This window comes from Rhinolophus sinicus, chromosome 17, assembly GCF_057876585.1.
Source record: "Rhinolophus sinicus isolate RSI-liver-muscle chromosome 17, RSI-T2T, whole genome shotgun sequence".
NCBI classification, from domain to species: Eukaryota; Metazoa; Chordata; class Mammalia; order Chiroptera; family Rhinolophidae; genus Rhinolophus; species Rhinolophus sinicus.
Window position 1 is genome coordinate 78,849,775 of NC_142517.1, and position 21,065 is coordinate 78,870,839.

Here is a 21,065-nt window from a genome sequence, read left to right on the forward strand (position 1 = left end):
ATACGATTCAAATCAACACACTGTACACCTTAAACTTACACGTTATATGTCCATTATATTTCAATTTTTAAAAAAGTAGATTTTCCCTTACCTGTCGATTATCTTTTAGGAAATGTTCCAGCCTCCCTTTCCTTTTTAGTTGTTACTATATAACAAACCATTAGGAACCAAACCAAGCCTAATGTGCTCACAACATTCTCCCTCTGTTTCCTGTCCTGTTCCTCTCTCCCTCTGCCACTGCCACTCCCACTCTCGTTCCTTGGGTAGCCACACCAACTATTCAAGACAGCTGAAGACTCCTGCAAACCTCCTGGGCTCCACCCTCCTTCCACCTTCCACCTCCTCTCCAGGCAAGAACTCCCTCCAGCAAAAAATGTATCTACATTGCCAAACATCATGACATTTTTCCTTCTTAGGTCAAAGGAGGGAGCATGACTCCTCCTACATAATTAATAATAAGACGGTAAGAACACTCACAATGGACCGTGTGCCTCATCCGACATAAAGTTATGCTTGTATGCTCCACTTGTACTCTAGATCCCATCCTCTCCTCCTCCCCTTGGTCCACTAACCCCTTTCCTCTCCAGCTTCTCTATTACCTTCTTCCCCTCAAAATCAAGTCCCTCAGACTTCCACTTCCAGCCAAGACAGAGAAACAGTGAGATCTACCCTTCTACCTGAAACACTTTTATAAAAAAGCCAAAATACATAAACCAATGGTTTTCCAGACACTGGACATCAGACCATAAAGGACAATGATGCCTGAAAGACGGGAAATAAGATGGACCTGTAATTGCCTTTTGCTTACAGCCTCGAGAGCGTATCCAAGCTGCAGCACAGGGATGGGGACCCAGGTGGAGGCTGGTGAACTACGTAAGCTGACGCGATGGAGCTGAGAGTCTTAGAAGACCAAGGTGATCAGAATCCACAGGACAGAGGAACAGGAGGAGAGAGCTGCACAGAGAGAGAACTAGGGACCTCTACAGAGGGTCCCACTCGAGTATCCAGCAGAATACTTAAGAGCACATGTGTGTAATGAAACCACTGGAGGCTGGGGAAAGAACCACCTGAAAGCATGAAAGACTACAGAAACCTGAGTTCCCTCCCACAGGGTCGGGATGTTTGAGGAATACAAACGTTACAAACGTTCAGTCCATAGCAAAACCCAATAAACAAGGAAATACCATAATTAAGTTGGACCTGTAACCTCAGAAGTACCACAAGCCAACAAAATTAAGAGGACAGCACCATTTTATATAGAAACTACTCCATAAATTTTGGTGATATAGGAGTTCATACAGGGGGTGGCAGAGGTTGGGGAAGGGAATACTAAGTACCTCCTCGGTGCCAGGCACTAGTGGGGGTTCAGTAAGACAGGATCCCTGCCCTTGAGCATCACACAGTGGCCTTTACTCCCTCCCTGAAATATCTTCAGGAGTATCTTCAGCCTCTTTTTTTTGGTATTAGTTTCAGGTGTACAGAGCAACATAATAGTTCGACATTTACCCCCCTCACAAAGAGATAACCATCCCCCCATCTACTATCCCTCTGACATCGTATACAGCTGTTACAATTCCATTGACTCTATTCCTTATGCTGTGCTTTACAGCCTGTGACTACAAATATATATATTTAATTATAGTTGACATGCAATATTATTCTAATTCAGCTTCAGGCGTACAGCAGTGGTCAGGCATCTACACAGTCTATGCAGTGATCCCTTGGTACGTCCAGTGCCCCTCTAACACCCTACATGATCTTTACAACATTATTGATTATATTCCCCACACTGTATTTCATATCGCTGTGACCATATTGTGGCTACTCAGTTGCACATTCTAATCCTTTCACCTCCTCCCCCACCCCCACACCCCTCCTTCAGCTTTTTGCCATGAGTCAGATGAAAGGTCCCCTCCTTGATAAGGCTTTCCCTCATCACTCTAGAATAGCGTGTTTTCCTTTCTTCATAGTATTTTTCACAACTTCTAACGATCATTTATTATTATAGTACACGATTATGACTACTTATTACTATTACTTGCTCCCATGCACATTTAGAACATGGGCTCCATAAGGGAAGAAATCATGTCCGTCGGCTTCACCACTGTACCCTTAGTGACTAGCACCATATATAACCACTCAAATACTTACTGAATTCATGAAAAACAAGCCCTGTGACCAGGATAAGTTTCCTGTTGATGAACATTTCCCAGGCGAGTGAGCCCCAAACCCGAAGACGTGGTTCCCTTGGCTGTGAAGGAACATGCTGAGTACTCACCTCTACCTGAGTGACGTTGATGACCAGCACCACCACCATCAGCAGCGCGAGCAGACAGCAGAAAAGCCGTGGTCTGACGAGACTGAGCCACATTATCTGGCTGGGTCTGGATCGCCCATGGCTGACGCCATGCTACCATCACGCCTCAAAACGCCATGTCTTTGTTTTTCTGAGCTGCTCATGAGCTTTCAGTTTAATTTGCTTCTTTTCTGCTAGTATCCTTAAGAGTTCTTAGTATAAAGGAGAGGCTGGGCTCACTTAAGGAAGAAGCACATTTTTCTTCAAAGGACTCCTTCAAAGAAGGGAAGATGAGAAAACAGATCACATTGTAGCAGCCTAGGATGGGGTAAGAGGGAAGACACCCCATTTCTTCTTCTTTAACCCTTATCGCAGGTGCAAAGTCGTGGGGAGAAAGCGAAGAGCCAGAGCACAGTAACATCTAGTCCATATCCAGGCAACTTACTCAAACCTAAGCCCAGGCTTTTGTGTACACAGTGATATGGGACCTACTACCTATTTAGGTGTTAACTTTCAATATAGCAAAGAATGTCTTCAAACTCTTAGAAAGTGCAAAATTAAAGCAACTGTTAAATTTCTACAGAGGTCTAAGTAAATAAAATCACTCCCCTAATAGTTCAAATTATATAACATTACTAGAGTAATAATTTAAAGCACAGTAAGAGGAAAGCTTGTGATTTTATGAGGTGTTCTGGGATCGTGTGCAAACCATCCTGACATCCTTTGAAAACAGGGTGCTGTCCTTCTGTACAGCAGAAGGCAGGAAACATCCTTTGGGTGTCCAGCTCCCCCACCACGTATGTGGTCCTGATGCTCCCTCAGCTGAGTAACAAGACACAGGAGCAAAGACACCTGCCCTGAAGACTTGGGAGAGCAAAGCTAAGCTGGAGGAGTGAATAACAGGACACCCCAACCTTTCGTCACATGTGCTAGAGGCAGAGGACTTCAGAGTATATCTCTCCTAACTGCTCTCCCACATAATGAATTTAAAATGCGCTCCCCAGTTGCCATTTTGATAGAGGTAAACAGAGAAAGGGCTAGTACTGTACTCCCAGCAAGGCTTATTCCGGAGGGCAGGACAGAGAGGTAACGGTGGGAAGGAGGCACAGCACGGTGCAGAGGGTCTCAGAACCCCTCGGCTGCCCAGCACTCCCTGCAGCTGTGCTGGACCTGGCAAGCCCCCTACTCCCTCACTCACCTACTACCCGTCTAACCTATTCCCATACCACAAGGATCACGACGACCCTTCCTCACTCCAGCTTCATAAAGGAGACAAGACTAAGTTATTCCAACATACGCTCTGTCCTCAAAATTCCCACAGCACTTACTATTTTCCCTTCTCAGCTGATCTCAGTAATTCTTGTCTCCCCAGCTAGACTATGCCAATTATGACTTTTTTTTTTTTAAAGAACATGTATCAGAGGGGGAAAAAAACTTAATGATAACAATGTATCATACTTTTTTGATTCCATCACAGCACTTAGCTCTTTACATGATATACATTGATTCCATGCAACAAATAATTATGGAGGCCTTCTCTGTACTACACGTTGTACTAAGTGCCAGAAAGTTCCCTGGCAAAGCTTACACTTATATTAGGCAAGAGGTAGTTCCCGTCCGAAATTAAACAGGAAAAAATCCACCACTGCTTGCCACCTCCACAGAAATGCCAGGAACTGTGAAGACAGCACTTAACCATTTCATGCCCCCCAGCACTGCCCCTCTCCAACACCCGGGCACCCACCCACCCCAAAGTGCCTGTAAACTCTTGGAATGAAATGGCTGTCAAACAGAGGAAACAACGGTATCACTAGGGCCCCAACTGCTCCTTCTCAGGAGCTGGCCATAAGAATCAGGTTTCCCTGACGGCCAGAGAGGGAAAACACCAGAGATGAGACTCCACGGGAATTCAGCTGCACCATCGTCTGCATGGCCTATTTACTACGTGAACACCATCAGTTTAGAGGACGTCGGTGGTTCAGAGCCAGTCCGTAGCAGCACAGCCAGCGGTCAGTGGTGCAGAAGTCAGGCAACAGCAGCAGCCCCCAGAACTAAGGGAACTGTACAGCTCTGGGAAGCAACATACGTAAGCAAGAAGCCCCTCATGGCCAGGGACTTCTACTGAGAATCATTATGGTGGGTCATGCGAGGAAAAGCCATGCCTGCTTTCCTACTATGGGCAAGTAGAGCATTAAGACTTGAGAGATCATTTGTATATTTAAAAATACGTAGCCTGAGGAGTACCAGACAGACCTCTCTTTGAAAAGACATATACTAAAATGTTGATAGTTGTCACCCACGGGCAATTTTCATTTTCTTCCTTCATCTTTATCTTTATATCCTAATTTTTCACCAGGAAATAAGAATCACAAATATACAGAATAAAGCTGGTTTCTGAAAGTAATGATTAAAGATGAGACATAAGGAGAAACAAGACATTAAATCAGATGTGGGAAAACCAATTTAAAATGAAAGATTTCAAAGTAAAAGAGGTCTGACAATTAAGTTCGTGAACTTGTTGCAATGATGTTGCTAACCTTCATTGATACCAGAGGGATTATTCATTATGAATTTGTACCAACTGGACAAACAGTTAACCAAGTTTACTATTTGGAAGTGCTGAGAAGGCTGCATGAAAAAGTTAGATGACCTGAACTTTAACCAACAATCCATGGCTCTTGCATCACGACAATGCACGAGCTCACATAGCACTGTCTGTGAAGGAGTTTTTAGCCAGTAAACAAATAACTGTATTGAAACACCCTCCCTACTCACCTGATCCAACCCCCAATGACTTCTTTATTTACCTGAAGATAAAGGAAATATTGAAAGGAAGACATTTTGATGACATTCAGAACATCAAGGGTAATACGATGACAGCTCTGATGGCCATTCCAGGAAAAAAGAGTTCCAAAATTGCTTTGAAGGATGGACTAGGCGCTGGTGTCAGTGCATAGCTTCCCAAGGGGAGTTCTTCTAAAGTGACTGTAGGGATATTCAGCAATGAACTATGTAGCACTTTCTCTGAGTTCATGAACTTAATTGTTAGACCTCGTATATGTAGTAAGTTTCTGTTATTTTCCTACTAATATTAAACCTAGACATTTTAACAAGGACGCTGTTTGCAGAGAGAGAAATAAAGTATCCTTTAGTATCTCAAATTGTGTTAGAATTGAAGAAGAAAATAGTGTTAGATGGGAATGACTCTAGAAAAAAGTTTCCTAGATCAACCAAAATATAAAAATATATAATTGAATGTAATTTACCTTTTTGGAAATTTCCAGTTCCCAAGAAGAAATGGTTATTAGAACTAAGAAATTAGAGTTTACATCTAAATTTCCTTCCAGTGTAAAGTCTGGAACTCAAGCAATCATGACAGCAGCCTTTATTCTTTTCTTGCCACGTCTGAAGCACATGTTGATGTTTTTTCACTTTTATACCATTCTTCTTGCTGCAACAGAGATAAGCACATGACATACAGGTTAAAGATACTGAAAATGAAGTAAATAAAAACACACGTGAAATCAAGAGTACAATTTTATAGCAAAGAGATGTACATAGACTTCAGTACATCATAGCGGGACGAGTAGGGATAGGAACATTTCCTTTCCTACCAGTAAAAAATGGTAACTGGCTATTCATATACGTAAACTTAAATGTGGCAAATCACTCTCAGATCTGAGCTGAAGGTCAAAACTTTATAAATAGCAGTATAACTGGAAAAAATATAAACCACATGTTATTTTTCTTAAAGACTAGAATAATCACGTAGTACAACGATTCATCATATCACTACAGAGAACAAGAGGCATCTACACAGATCTAAAAGTTATGATTACTCCATGAGGAACCTTAACTTGAGCAGTCTTGTTTACAAATCTTTCTGAAGTGTCAGTCCACCACTTACTCATGCTTCATATTTATGCTCAAAGGACAAGCCAAAGGTAAAATGCATGGTCTTTTTTGCCAAATTTTGATTAAGACTATTTACCAGTCAATCTAACTTCTTTATGGCCTGTGGCAACAATCCTAGATGGCCATTAGGTACCTGACTTCCTATCCATTATCTCACAAGAGAATTACAAAGTGATTGCTCACATCACTTGGAATTACAATTGTCAATAACACAAATTAAATACATGAGTTGAGTACTAAACAGAAAATTAGACAGCAACCCCATCGTCTGGGGAGCTAATCTCCTTAGACAACCATTTCACAAAGAATATTTTAGAGGATAACCACATATCCAGTTTCTGGGACAGTTCCATCCTAAATACTCCGACCTGCTATACATATTAATGTAATTGTACTTGTCAGAACAAGTGTCTAGAATTTTAATTCAGAATATAAGGACCCCTAAGTAAAAGACAAAAGCACAGATTTACATGGAATATACCCAAACTTCAATATTTACATCTAAACTTTCCAAACAGTAGCTGTATTTTTCATAGGATGCTGAGTAAGACCTGGAAACTTAATACGGCAGGGTCTAAAGAGAGAAATAGAGACTCATCCAAGACCATGGCAATGATGAGTCAACCAATAAGGTCAATCCTTGGACAAAAATGCAGCAGAGACAGAAGTTTGCAGGACTTGTTTCCCCAGACCACCACCTCACACGCCGCAAGTGCTGACTCACCTGGGCTGACTCTTGCTCTTCTTCCAAAGCAGGGGCCCATGCTTTCATTGGCGGATGGGGAGGGAGTAAACAAATTAGTTAAATAAGTCACAGAGTAGTAAGTGCTATAAGATAAAAAGGCATGTTGATAAATGATGGTCTTCAAACTTGCATGCATATTAATACCATCTTGGAAGCTTTTAAAAATACCAATGCATGCACACACACCGCCTTGGTGACACCCTGGGTCTCCACGCCCCTACACAGCTGGTGCTACATTGCCAGGTAAACTCTTGACTGCTGGGCTGCTGGCCCCACCCCCCATGTTGTGGAAGCCTTTCTGCAGCAGGCAGACTGCCAGCAGCGGCCCTGGAAACGTTTGCTGGAGGGCGGTAACCCAAGACCTGCACCCCAATGTCTCTTGGGCAGCTCTCGTTCACCTGCAGGCCTGAGACAGGCAGTAGCTGACTGTAGTGTTCTCAGGGTGATTTTGCAGGGTGGTCCCAGACCCAGCACTGGTGCTGGAGGCAGGACTGCATTGAAATTTATAGAAAGCACAGACCACACCTCTTAGCTCACTGGAAGCCAGCTCCGCCCACCTAGAGCTGCACTGCCAGGAGCACTCTGGTTACCTGGGTGGCTAGCCCCTCCCTACAAGCCACTGACTTTGGTGGTAGACAGTGACCCAAATTAAAGATACTGAAAATGGGACCGGACCGGTGGCTCAGGTGGTTGGAGCTTCGTGCTCCCAACTCCGAAGGCTGCCAGTTTGATTCCCACATGGGCCAGTGGGCTCTCAACCACAAGGCTGCCTGTTCAAATCCCGCAAGGGATGGTAGGCTGTGCCCCCTGCAACTAAGATTGAACACGGCACCTTGAGCTGAGCTACCTCCCGGATGGCTCAGTTGGTTGGAGCGCAGGCTCTCAACCACAAGGTGGTTGCCAGTTCGATTCCTCGACTCCTACAAGGGATGGTGGGCTCTGTCCCCCTGCAACTAAGATTGAACACAGCACCTTGGGCTGAGCTGCCGCTGAGCTCCCGGATGGCTCAGTTCTTCGGAGCGCGTCCTCTCAACCACAAGGTTGCCGGTTCGACTCCCGCAAGGGATGGTGGGCTGCGCCCCCTGCAACTAACAATGGCAACTGGACCTGGAGCTGAGCTGCGCCCTCCACAACTATGATTGAAAGGACAACAACTTGAAACTGAAAGGCACCCTCCACACAACTAAGATTTAAAGGACAACAACTTGACTTAGAAAAAGTCCTGGAAGTACACACTGTTCCCCCCCCAAAAAAAAGGATACTGAAAATGAAATAAAGAAAACCACACGTGAAATCAAGAGTATAAAACCTGAGCTGCAGCCACTCTTGGGCAGCTCTCAGGGACTTGCAAGCCTGAGGCAGGCTATGGTAAGCAAGGGGTGGCAGGCTATGGTGCTCTAAGGGCATTTCCCAGAGTGGTCACAGACAGGGTACTGCCCCGAGGTGAGCGTTGGCTGGCTTCAGTGTTCTCAGGGTGCTGTGCAAAGTGGTCACAGGCCACGTACCAGCGTAAGAACTGAATCTGCTTTAACTTTGTAAAAACCACTGGTCGCGTCTCGTGACTCCCACGGACTCCTCACCACCCAGCTAGTACAACATCGCCGAGGGCACTCTCAACACCAGGCCAACCAGTCAAGCCTGTGCACCTAAGGAGGCTCTTTCAATAGCTGGTTCTTATGGGCAGCTAGCTGGTAGGTGGCAACAGGCCTAGGGGGCCCTGGGCCTTTTGCTAAGCTGCCTCAGGCCCACTACTGGTGGCAGACAGCCTTGGTTCACAGCAAGACAACACCCACATGCCTCCAGGTCCAGTACAGGCAGCAGCCAACCCCATATAGCTTTATGGCTCCCACCAGGTAGTTGCAGGCTAGTCATAGACAAGGCTGAAATTGGCCTGGATGGGAACTCCTCCCAAGAGACACCAGAAAAGACACACCCAGAGGCCAGCTTCAGACCATACCAGAACACTACCTGGTTAACTCCAGAAGCAGCACACCCAAAGGGGGAGTCTCAACAGGCACAAGAGTCCATGGAGGCAAATCCTCTTCTGAGGGGTCAGCCCCCCCAGAAGCAGCTCATACACTGTGGGCATAGCCAATCCTCACAGCCAGTCAGCCTGGGAGTCAATCCCACCCACTGACATGCCAAAAGCAATCAAGGCTCAACTACAACAGAACACACACAACACACTCAAGGGACACTCCTGGAACACATGCACAGGAGATCAGGGAGCCTATGCCACTGGGTCACACAGGATACATACTACATAAGGCCACCGGCCACCCTGCAAAGACTGAGACATAGGAGATCTACCTAATACATAGAAGTAAACACACAGAGGCAGCCAGGATGAGGAAACAAAGAAACATGTCCCAAATAAAAGAACAAGAAACCTCCAGAAATAGAACTAAATGAAATGGCGGCAACCAACCTACCAGAGACAGAGTTTAAAACACTAATTATAAGAATGCTTAAGGGAGTGACGTCATAGGAATGGCGGCAGCGGGGCGCACTTTTTGAGTTCTCCGTCGGATCTTATCAGAAACGGGAAGCTTATAACCCATCAAAGGACTCTCTGCTCATCACGCAGAACAGCGAAGAGACTCGCGCAGGGATTTCTTGCAGTGCCCAGCTTAAGAGGCACAAGATTCAACATACCCAGCGGCCAACTCCAGACCAAGCCAGAGTACTACCGGGTTTGACCTACAAGTGACACACTCAGAGGGGATTCTTTACAGGCACATAGAGGCCAAAGGGCAAACCACATCTAAGCGGTCAATCCTCACGCAGCAGAATACCCTGCGTGGGCAAAGCCAAGTCTCACAACTAGTCAGCCTAGGAGTTAACTCCACCTACTCACAAGCGAAAAGCAATTAAGGATCTTCTTTAACAGGACAATATACACAACACAAGAGTCACTTTTAGAGCACACGCAGGGGAGAAGAACGAAGTAGTGCAAGTCAAATATAAAGGACATTTATTATATACTAATCCAGCAAGAACTAAGAACTCCAGGGCATCTACCTAATACATCGAAGCAAACACAGAGAGTCAGCCAGAATGAGGAAACAAAGAAACATATCCCAAATAAAAGAACAGAAGAAACCTTCAGAAATGGAACTAAATGAAGCAGAGGTAACCAAACTGTCAGAGACAGAGTTCAGAATACTGATGATAAGAATGTTTAAGGAACTTAGAGAGGACATCAAGAAGGATGTAGAAATCATAACGAACAACCAGTTAGAACTAAAGAACACAGTTACCGAAATAAAGAACTCACTTGAAGGAATTAACAGCAGGTTAGATGAAGCAGAGGATCGAATCAGCGACTTAGAAGACAAGTTAGCAGAGATCACCCAAACAGAACAACAGAAAGAAAAAAGAATAAAAAACAATGAAGATGGTTTAAGAGACCTATGGGATAACATCAAGCGCAACAACATGCGCATCATAGGAATACCAGAAGGTGAAGAGAAGAAACAAGGGATTGAGAACATATTTGAAGTAATAATGTCTGAAAACTTCCCTAACCTGATGAAGGAAACCAACATACAAGTCCAGGAAGTGCAGAGAGTTCCAACCAGGAGAAACCCAAACAGGTCCACTCCAAGACACATTATAGCTAAAATGGCAAAGATTAAAGACAAAGAGAGAATCCTAAAAGCAGCAAGAGAAAGACAGAGGGTTACATACAAGGGAACTCCCATAAGACTATCAAATGACTTTTCTGCAGAAACATTGAAGGCCAGGAGGGAGTGGCAGGAGATACTCAAAGTGATGGAAAACAAAGGCCTACAACCTAGGTTGCTTTATCCAGCAAGGCTATCATTTAAAATTGACGGGGAGATAAAGAGCTTCCCAGAAAAGAATAAGCTAAAGGAATTCATTACCACCAGGCCAGCATTGCAAGAAATACTAAAAGGACTTCTGTAAATAGAAGAAAGACGAAAACAATTTATCCACAAATTTAAAAATGGCAATAACTATGTACTTATCAATAATCACTTTAAATGTAAATGGTTTAAATGCTCCAATCAAGAGACATAGGGTGGCTGAATGGATAAGAAAGCAAGACCCTTGTATATGCTGTATACAAGAGACTCACCTCAGATCAAAAGACACACACAGGCTAAAAGTGAAGGGTTGGAGTAAGATATTCCATGCAAATGGAAATGAGAAAAAAGCTGGAGTTGCAATACTTATCTCTGACAAAATAGACTTTAAAATGAAGAAAATATTAAAAGACAAAGATGGACACTATATAATAATAAAGGGATCAATTCGACAAGAGGATATAACCCTAGTAAACATCTATGCACCCAACATAGGAGCACCTAAATATATAAAACAGATATTGACTGACATAAAGATGGAGATCAACAGTAACACTATCATAGTAGGGGACTTCAACACACCTCTGACAACAAGGGACAGGTCTTCCAGACAGAAAATCAATACGGAAACAACAGCCTTAAATGACACATTGGACCACTTGGATTTAACCGATATTTTCAGAGCATTCCACCCCAATGCTGCAGAATACACGTTCTTCTCAAGCGCACATGGAACATTCTCCAAGATAGACCATATGTTAGGCCACAAAGCAAGTCTGGATAAATTTAAGAAAATTGAAATCATACCAATTGTCTTCTCTGACCACAGTGCTATGAAATTAGAAATGAACTACAGGAAAAAGACTGGAAGACACACAAATTCATGGAGGCTGAATAATATGTTACTAAATAATGAATGGGTCAAACAGGAGATCAAGGAAGAAATCAAAAGATATCTCGAGACAAACGAAAATGAAAATACAACGACCCAAAATCTATGGGATGCCGCGAAAGCAGTCCTAAGAGGGAAGTTCATAGCACTGCAGGCCTACCTAAAGAAACAAGAAACATCACTAATCAACAGTTTATCTTCACACTTAAGGGATCTGGAAAAAGAACAACAAAATAAGCCCAAAGGGAGTACAAGGAAGGAGATAATAAAGATCAGAGCGGAAATAAATGAAATAGAAACCAGAAAAACAATACAAAAGATCAATGAATCCAAGAGTTGGTTCTTAGAGAAGATAAACAAAATTGACAAACCTTTAGCCAGACTCATTAAAAAAAAGAGAGAGAGGACCCAAATTAATAAAATCAGTAATGAAAGAGGAGAAGTGACAACAGACACCGCAGAGATACAAAAAATCCTAAGAAATTACTATGAGCAACTGTATGCCAACAAATTTGACAACCTGGAAGAAATGGACAATTTCCTAGATGCATACAACCTCCCAAGGCTAACTCAAGAGGAGACAGAAAACCTGAATAGACTGATTACCACCAAGGAAATTGAATCAGTAATCAACAATCTCCCAACAAACAAAAGCCCTGGACCAGATGGCTTTACAGGTGAATTTTACAGAACGTTCCAAAAAGAATTGTCACCTATTCTCCTCAAACTCTTCCAAAAAATCCAGAGGGAGGGAAGACTCCCAAACACTTTTTACGAAGCCACTATCACCCTGATCCCAAAATCAGACAAAGACACCACAAAAAAAGAAAACTACAGGCCGATATCGCTAATGAACATAGATGCAAAAATCCTCAACAAAATACTAGCAAACAGAATTCAGCAATATATTAAAAAGATTATACACCATGATCAAGTGGGATTCATCCCTGGTATGCAAGGGTGGTTCAACATCCGCAAATCAATTAATGTGATACACCACATTAACAAAATGAAAAATAAAAATCATATGATCATATCAATTGACGCAGAAAAAGCATTTGATAAAATTCAGCAGCCATTCATGATAAAAACCCTTAAGAAAGTGGGAATAGAGGGATCATATCTCAACATAATAAAGGCCATATATGATAGACCCACAGCTAACATCATACTCAATGGGGAAAAACTAAAACCATTCCCCTTAAAATCAGGAACAAGGCAAGGCTGCCCACTTTCTCCACTTCTATTCAACATAGTGCTGGAAGTTCTAGCCACAGCAATCAGACAAGAAAAAGAAATAAAAGGCATCCAAATCGGTAAGGAGGAAGTAAAACTGTCATTATATGCAGATGATATGATACTATATTTAGAGAACCCTAAAGACTCCACCAAGAAACTATTAGAGCTGATAGATGAATTTAGTAAAGTAGCAGGATACAAAATTAATATTCAGAAATCAGTTGCATTTGTATATACCAATAATAAAACATCATAAGGAGAAATTAAAAAAGCAATTCCATTTACAATTGCTCCAAAGACTATAAAATACCTGGGAATAAATTTAACCAAAGAAGTAAAAGATCTGTACTCAGAAAATTATAAGACACTGAAGAAAGAAATGAAAGAAGATACAAATAGATGGAAACACATACCATGTTCATGGATAGGAAGAATTAATATAGTTAAAATGTCCATACTGCCTAAGGCAATATATATATTCAACGCAATTCCTATCAAACTACCAACGACATTTTTCACAGAAATAGAACATATAATCCTAAAATTTATATGGGATAACAAAAGACCCCGGATATCTTCAACAATCTTGAGAAATAAGAACAAAGTGGGAGGTATAACAATACCTGACTTCAAATTATACTACAAGGCTACAGTAATCAAAACAGCATGGTACTGGCATAAAAACAGACCCATAGATCAATGGAACAGAATAGAGAGTCCAGAAATAAATCCATGCCTATATGGCCACTTAATCTATGACAATGGAAGCAAGAATGTACGGTGGGGTAAAGACAGTCTATTCAATAAATGGTGCTGGGAAACTTGGACAGACACATGCAAAAAGATGAAGCTGGATCACCTCCTTACACCACATACAAAAATAAATTCAAAATGGCTTAAAGATTTAAATGTAAGATCTGAAACCATAAAATTCCTAGAAGAAAATATAGGAAGAAACTTCACAGACATTACCCGGAGTAAGATTTTTACTGATATATCCCCTCGCGCGAGGGAAGTAAGAGGAAAAATAAACATGTGGGATTACATCAAACTAAAAAGCTTTTTCACAGCAAAGGAAACCATCAATAAAACAAAAAGGGATCCTACTGATTGGGAAAAGATATTTGCCAATGATATATCTGATAAGGGGTTAATATCACAAATTTATAAAAAACTCACTCAACTCAACTCCAAAAAAACAAACAACCCAATTAAAAAATGGGCAGAGGACATGAAGAGACATTTTTCTAAAAAGGACACACAGATGGCAAACAGACATATGAAGAAATGTTCAACCTCACTAACCATTAGAGAAATGCAAATAAAAACCACAATGAGATACCACCTCACCCCAGTCAGGATGGCTATCATCAATAAATCAACAAACAACAAGTGCTGGCGTGGATGCGGAGAAAAGGGAACGCTGGTGCACTGTTGGTGGGAATGCAGATTGGTGCAGCCACTATGGAAAACAGTTTGGAGATATCTCAAAAATCTGAAAATGGAACTACCTTATGATCCAGCAATCCCACTCCTAGGTATCTATCCGGAGAAATCCAAAACTCCAATTCAAAAATCTTTATGCACTCCTATGTTTATTGCAGCACTATATACAATAGCCAAGACCTGGAAACAACCGAAATGCCCATCAGTAGATGACTGGATTAAGAAACTGTGGTACATTTATACAATGGAGTATTACGCAGCCATAAAGAAGAAAGAAATCTTACCATTTGCAACAACATGGATGGACCTAGAGAACATTATGTTAAGTGAAATAAGTCAGAAAGAGAAAGACAAATACCATATGATCTCACTTATATGCGGAATCTAAAGAAAAGAATAAGCGAATGAACTAATCAGAAACAGTTTTGGAAACATGGAGGAAAAACAGAGGGTTGCTAGAGGGGCGGGGGGGTGGGAATAAGGGGAAGGTGAGAGGTTTTGGGAACGTACAGAGGGATAGTGGATGGGGGGAGGGGGGTTCACACAGTGTGAGGGATATAAATGATAAATGTCTAAGTTTTGCTTTGTCTTGTGCACCTGAAACTAATTAAATAAAAAAAATAAATAAATAAAAATAAAAAAAATTAAAAAAAGAATGCTTAAGGAACTTAGTGAGAATTTCAACAAAGAGGTAGCAAGCATAAAGAAGGACAAAGAAACTGTGAAAAAGAATAGGTCAGAAATAAAGAATACAATACCTGAAATAAAAAATACACTAGAAGGAATCAACAGCAGATTACATGAAGCAGAGAATTGAATAAGTGATTTAGAATGCAAGGTACCAGATTGGAACAACAAAAAGAACAAAGAATGTTAAAAAATGAAGACAGTTTAAGGGACCTGTGGAACAACATCAAGCGTAACAACATTCGCATCACAGGAGTACCAGAAGGAGAAAAGAGGGAGCAAGGGATTAAGAACCTATTCGAACAAATAATGACTGAAAACTTCCCTAACCTGGCAAAGGAAATAGACATACGAGCCCAGGAAGTGCAAAGAGTCCCAAATAAGATGAACCCAAAGAGGCCCTCACCAAGACACATCATAATTAAAATGGCAAAGATTAAAGACAAAGAGAGAATCCTAAAAGCAGCAAAAGTATTACAACTAGTTAATTACAAGGGAGCTCCCATAAAACTACCAGCTGATCTCTCAACAGAAACTTTGCAGGCCAGAAAGGAGTGGCAGGAAATATTCAAAGTGATGAAAATTAAGGGCCTGCGACCAAAACTATTCTACCCAGCAAGGCTATGATTTAAAATTGAAGGAGAGATAAAGAGCTTCCCAGACAAGATAAAGCTAAAGGAATTCATTATCACCAAGCCAGTATTACAAGAAATGTTGAAAGAACTTCTTTAAGCAGAAGAAAGGAGAAAACAAACAAACAAATGAAGATCAAAAATATGAATAATAAAATGGCAATAACTATGTACCTATCAATAATCACTTTAAATGTAAATGGATTAAATGCTCTGATCAAAAGACATAAGGTAGCTGAGTGGATTAAAAAACAAGACCCATACATATGCTGTCTACAAGAGACCCACCTCAGATCAAAAGACAGTCTGAAAGTAAAGGGATGCAAAAAGATATTTCATGCAAGTGAAAATGAAAGTAAAGGGATGCAAAAAGATATTTCATGCAAATGAAAATGAGAAAAAAGCTGAAGTAGCAATACTTATATCTGACAAAATAGACTTTAAAATAAAGACTATAAGAAGAGACAAAGAAGGACATTACATAATAACAAAGGGATCAATCCAACAGGAGGACATCACCCTAGTAAACATCTATGTATCTAAATATATAAAACAAATAATGACTTACATAAAGGCATAGATCAACAGTAACACAATCATAGTAGGGGACTCTAACACCCCAATGACACCAATGGACAGAGCCTCCAGGCAGAAAATCAACACAGAAACAGTGGCCTTAAATAACATACTAGACCAGATAGGTTTAATTGATATTTTTAGAGCATTTCACCCCAAAGCAGCAGAATAGACATTCTTTTCAAGTGCACATGGAACATTTTCCAAGATAGACCACACATTAGGCCACAAAACAAGTCTCAATAAATATAAGAAGACTGAAATCATACCAAGTGTCTTCTCTGACCACAGTGGTATGAAACTAGAAATCAATTACAAGAAAAAAACTGAAAAACACACAAACACATGGAGACTAAATAACGTGCTACTAAATAACAATGGGTCAACAATGAGATCAAGGAAGAAATCAACAGATACCTTGAGACAAATGAAAACACAACAACCCTAAATCTATGGGGCACAGTGAAAGCAGTTCTAAGAGGGAAATTCATAGCAATGCAGGCCTACCTAAAGAAACAAGTAAATCTCACATCAACAGTCTATCTTTACACCTAAGGGAACTGGAAAAATAGCAAAATAAGGCCGAAAGGAGTACAAGGAAGGAAATAATAAAGATCAGAGTGGAAATAAATGAAATAGAGACTAAAAATACAATACAAAAGATCAATGAAACCAAGAGCTGGTTTTTTGAAAAGATAAACAAAATTGACAAACCTTTAACCAGACTCATCAAGAGAAAAAGAGAGGACTCAAATAAATAAAATCAGAAATGAAAGAGGAGAAGTGACAACAGACAACACAGAAATACAAAATATTTTAAGAAAATACTACGAGCAACTATATGCCAACAAATTGAACAATCTGAAAGAAATGGATAAATTCCTAGAAGCATACAATCTTCCAAGGCTGAGTCAAGAAGAACAGAAAACTTAACACCAAAAAAAACCGAAACAATCCAATTTTAAAATGGGCAGAGGACCTGAATAGATACTTCTTCAAAGAGGACATATAAATGGCCAGCAGACATATGAAAAGATGCTCACATCACTAATCATCAGAGAAACGCAAATTAAAACCACAATGAGATATGACCTCACTTCTGTCAGAATGGCTATCGTCAATAAATCAACAAACAAGTGCTGGTGAGAATGTGGAGAAAAGGGAACCTTCATGCACTGTTGGTGGGATTACAGGTTGGTGCAGCCACTACAGAAAACAGTATGAAGGTTCCTTAAAAAATTAAAAATAAAACTACCTTATGACCCAGCAATTCCACTTCTGGGTTTTTATCCAAAGAAATCCAAAACACTAATTCGAAAAAATATATGCACTCCTATGTTTACTGCAGTACTACTTAAAATAGCCAAGATATGGAAACAATCAAAATGCCCATCAATAGACGACTGGATAAAGAAATTGTGGTACATTTGTACAATGGAGTATTATTCTGCCACAAAAAAAGAATGAAACCTTGCCATTTGCAACAACATGAATGGACCTACCCCGTTTCCCTGAAAATAAGACCAGGTCTCATATTAACTTTTGCTTCAAAAGACACAGTAGGGTGTATTTTCAGGGGATGTCTTATTTTTTCATGTACAACAATCTACGTTTACTCAAATACAGTTATGTCATCTTCTTCTGGAACATCGTCATAATGTACTAAATGTGGCCATCTGGGTGAAGATCTTAACTGGGGCTTATTTTTGAGGTAGGTCTTATTTTGGGGGAAACACGGTAGAGAATATTATGCTAAGTGAAATAGATCAGACTGAGGAAGACAAATACCATATGATCTCACTTATATGTAGAATCTAAATAACAGAATAAATGAACAAACAAAATAGAAATAGACTCATAGATACAGAGAGCAAGCTGATGGTCGCTAGATGGGAGGGGGCTGGGGGTGAGATGGGTGAGAAAGGTGAAGGGATTAGGAATTACAAATTGATAGTCACAAAATAGTCACAGGGATGTCAAATACAGTATGGGGAATATCATCAATAATGTAGTAAAGACTATGTAGGGTGTCAGATGGGTACTGGATTTAACAGGAGGATCACTTCATAGATTACATAAATGCCTACCACTGCGCTGTACACCTTGAAGCTGAAGTAGAATAATATTGAATGTCAACTATACTATATATATATATATATATATATATATATATATATATATATATATATACACACACACACACACACACACACACATATATAGTCATGGAATGTAAAGTAAAGCATGGGGAATATAGTCAATGGTACTGTATCAGATGAGTAGAAGACTTGGTGGGGTCACCACTTTGTGAGTGGTGTAAATGTCTAATCATTATGTTGTTTTGTGCACCTGACACTAAGGAAAAAAAATACCAATGCCTGGACTACACCTTACCAACTCAATAAGACAGAATCTGTGAGAGTAGGGCCCCAAAAACAGCTTTTCAAAAAGGTCTCCAGATGGTTATAACGTACAGACATGTAGGAGAACCATTAGTACAGGGTGGGCAGAGAGTGTTATTTATATCAGTTGGTCAAGGATGGCCCTTCTGAAATGATGTTCGAATTGCAACTTCCATTGTCCCCTCAGAACAACCCAATTCCAGGGCAAAGAGGACAGCCAACCCCACTTTAGTGATCTATCCTTTTGTTTCCTTTTTCAGTAATAACAGCACTTTAGCAGGCCCAGAGAAATTGTGAGGCTAACAGCCACGGAGAGAAGATACTTAACAGTCCAAGGAAAGCGGAACCCAAATACTGAGGAGGAATAATGGGTTACCGCCTCCACTGTGGAATTAGACAATTAATCAGGGTCTGGGAGTCCCGCCAACTTCAAGCACATCCTGATGTTCCAAAGGATAATTAACCACAGTGAGAACGGGGGAAGAGCCATGAGAGCAGAGTGATTCTTTATCTTTAGGAAATGTGACAACAATCCTCCTTTGGAGTCAGTAATAAAAGCAAGGAAAAATTTACAGACAGGCAATTGCACACAAATTTTTAAAATAAATCCTACCTGAGAATCCCTCTTACCACCACCCTAGTGACCTTGGATCACACGGAGACGGGCAACAGGCCAGCGTCTCCACAGTACACCTGGTAAAGTCACACTCGTTTCTCCCCGTACGACCTGAATGTGGTATCAGTAAGGCCAGAAGAGTCCAACGTGTGAGAGCACTGCAGCCCGGAGGTAGCTGGGGCCCACAGCAGCGGGAGACGATGCTGAGGGGCAGGGGCCGCGAAGTGCTCCGCCAAGGTTTAGGGAAGGGGTCAGGGGGAGGGGTCTTTAGCGGCAGCCCGAGGTCTGTCACTGCCACACTGCCACTACACCAGTCGGCGTTGCAGAAAGACAAGAAAACTGAGGATGGAGAGGCACGCGCCCAGCCCCGCCCCCTCCCGGCCGGGACCTGCCGCTGCTGGGGCGACTCGGATCCGAGGCTGCGGCAGCCGGAGGCTCCGGCAGCCGGAGGCTCCAACTCTGCCCCGCCTTGGGCCGCAGCCTCTCCTTCCAGGGTCCGACGCCCCCAACCGTGCCCTCCGCGGCTGCACCACCTCCGCACCAGGACTGGGACGACGGCTCGGGAGCCGCCGCGCGCTGAGGCAAAGGCTTGGAAGCCAAAAGGAGCGCGCGAAGAGCCGGGCAATGGGTAGCTCGGGAGGCAGAAGCCCGGTTCCGCGCCTACACCCAACCCGCAGGTCCACACTCACCTCCCGCTTTGCGTTCTCCGGCGACTGGGAACTCAGACGCCCCAGTCAGCCGCCGCTGGTCAAGGCCGCCTACTCGCTGCTTCCTGGCGCCGCTACTTCTACTAACCCCCATCCTCGGCTACGATTGGCCGAGCTCCGGGGAGGGCGGGGGAAAGACGCTGACTGACAGCTGCAGGCCCCAAGCTCAGAGCTCAGAGCGGAGCACCAGCATTCGGCGGTGCTCCTCAGGCTCCGCGCCGGACAGACCCCTAGCGCAAGGACAGACCCCGAGCGCAAGGACGTCCCGCAGCTGTCGCCCTGTGGCCTGAACTCTAGGCCTTCTTGAGGCCCCGCTTCTTGTCGCTTTTGGACGTTAGGGTTTCCCCCGGGAGCATCCGTTTTAAGGCTTTTTTCTTGTCAGCGACGTGACCAAACTGGAGATGCTCCTGCTTGGGCCATCTTTCCTCGCAGTGGCGAAATTTATTGTTCCCTGTACCAGAGAAACATGATTTGCCAAGCACGCAGACGACTGGTCCTTGAATCCTTTCTTGTTTGCAATTAGTCGATTTCATTCCTCTATTCACCCTTGAAACAGCCCTATTCCTTTTACTCTCCATGTACACGACATGGGTCTTCTGGCAAAAATGCCTAAACATATCTTTTTACCCAATTCTGGGTTATCCTGTTGTGGACATTTGTTCTAACCAGTAAAATGTCCACAGCAGCTGGGTGAAATTCAGGTACTGAGAGGAGTCCTTAGGAGACAGACAAACCCTTGCTCAGGAAGTGGGAAGGGACCGCGCAGTGCTCCGAGCACAAAGGGGTGAACCGAATTTATCCAAGCAAAACGCAGGCTCTAAAAGTAGACTTGACCCCCACACTGTTATTTCAAGGTTGAATAAGAATAATTAATATAAATTACAACTAACATTAATTATTTTTACATTTATTGAACACAATGGACTCTGCATGCTATTTTGATCTTTTCATAGCAGGACTACATGCATGGGTGACCAGACTCGTGAATGAAATAAAAGGAGGTTCTACATAGCGCAGTCTCTTCTGAAGAAACCATTTCATTCTCCCTGTTCCTCGAGGAAATTCAGCCTTTCAGGGCCTTT

General features: G+C 42.2%; 1 protein-coding gene across 2 annotated transcripts in view; it reads right to left on the bottom strand.

The window, feature by feature from the left end:
* The window catches only part of NXPE3 (neurexophilin and PC-esterase domain family member 3), a 48,725-nt gene extending 28,647 nt beyond the window's left edge, over nucleotides 1–20,078 (bottom strand). For both annotated transcript variants that reach the window (XM_019711215.3, XM_019711219.3), the window contains exons 1-4: nucleotides 19,966–20,078; nucleotides 6,936–6,976; nucleotides 5,563–5,747; nucleotides 2,279–2,570 (exon numbers count right to left, since the gene is read on the bottom strand). In XM_019711215.3, the coding sequence (XP_019566774.1) occupies nucleotides 2,279–2,371 (93 nt within the window). In that variant the 5' untranslated portion in view covers nucleotides 2,372–2,570; nucleotides 5,563–5,747; nucleotides 6,936–6,976; nucleotides 19,966–20,078. The remainder of the gene's footprint in view (nucleotides 1–2,278; nucleotides 2,571–5,562; nucleotides 5,748–6,935; nucleotides 6,977–19,965) is intronic.
* Nucleotides 20,079–21,065: the final 987 nt, after the last annotated feature.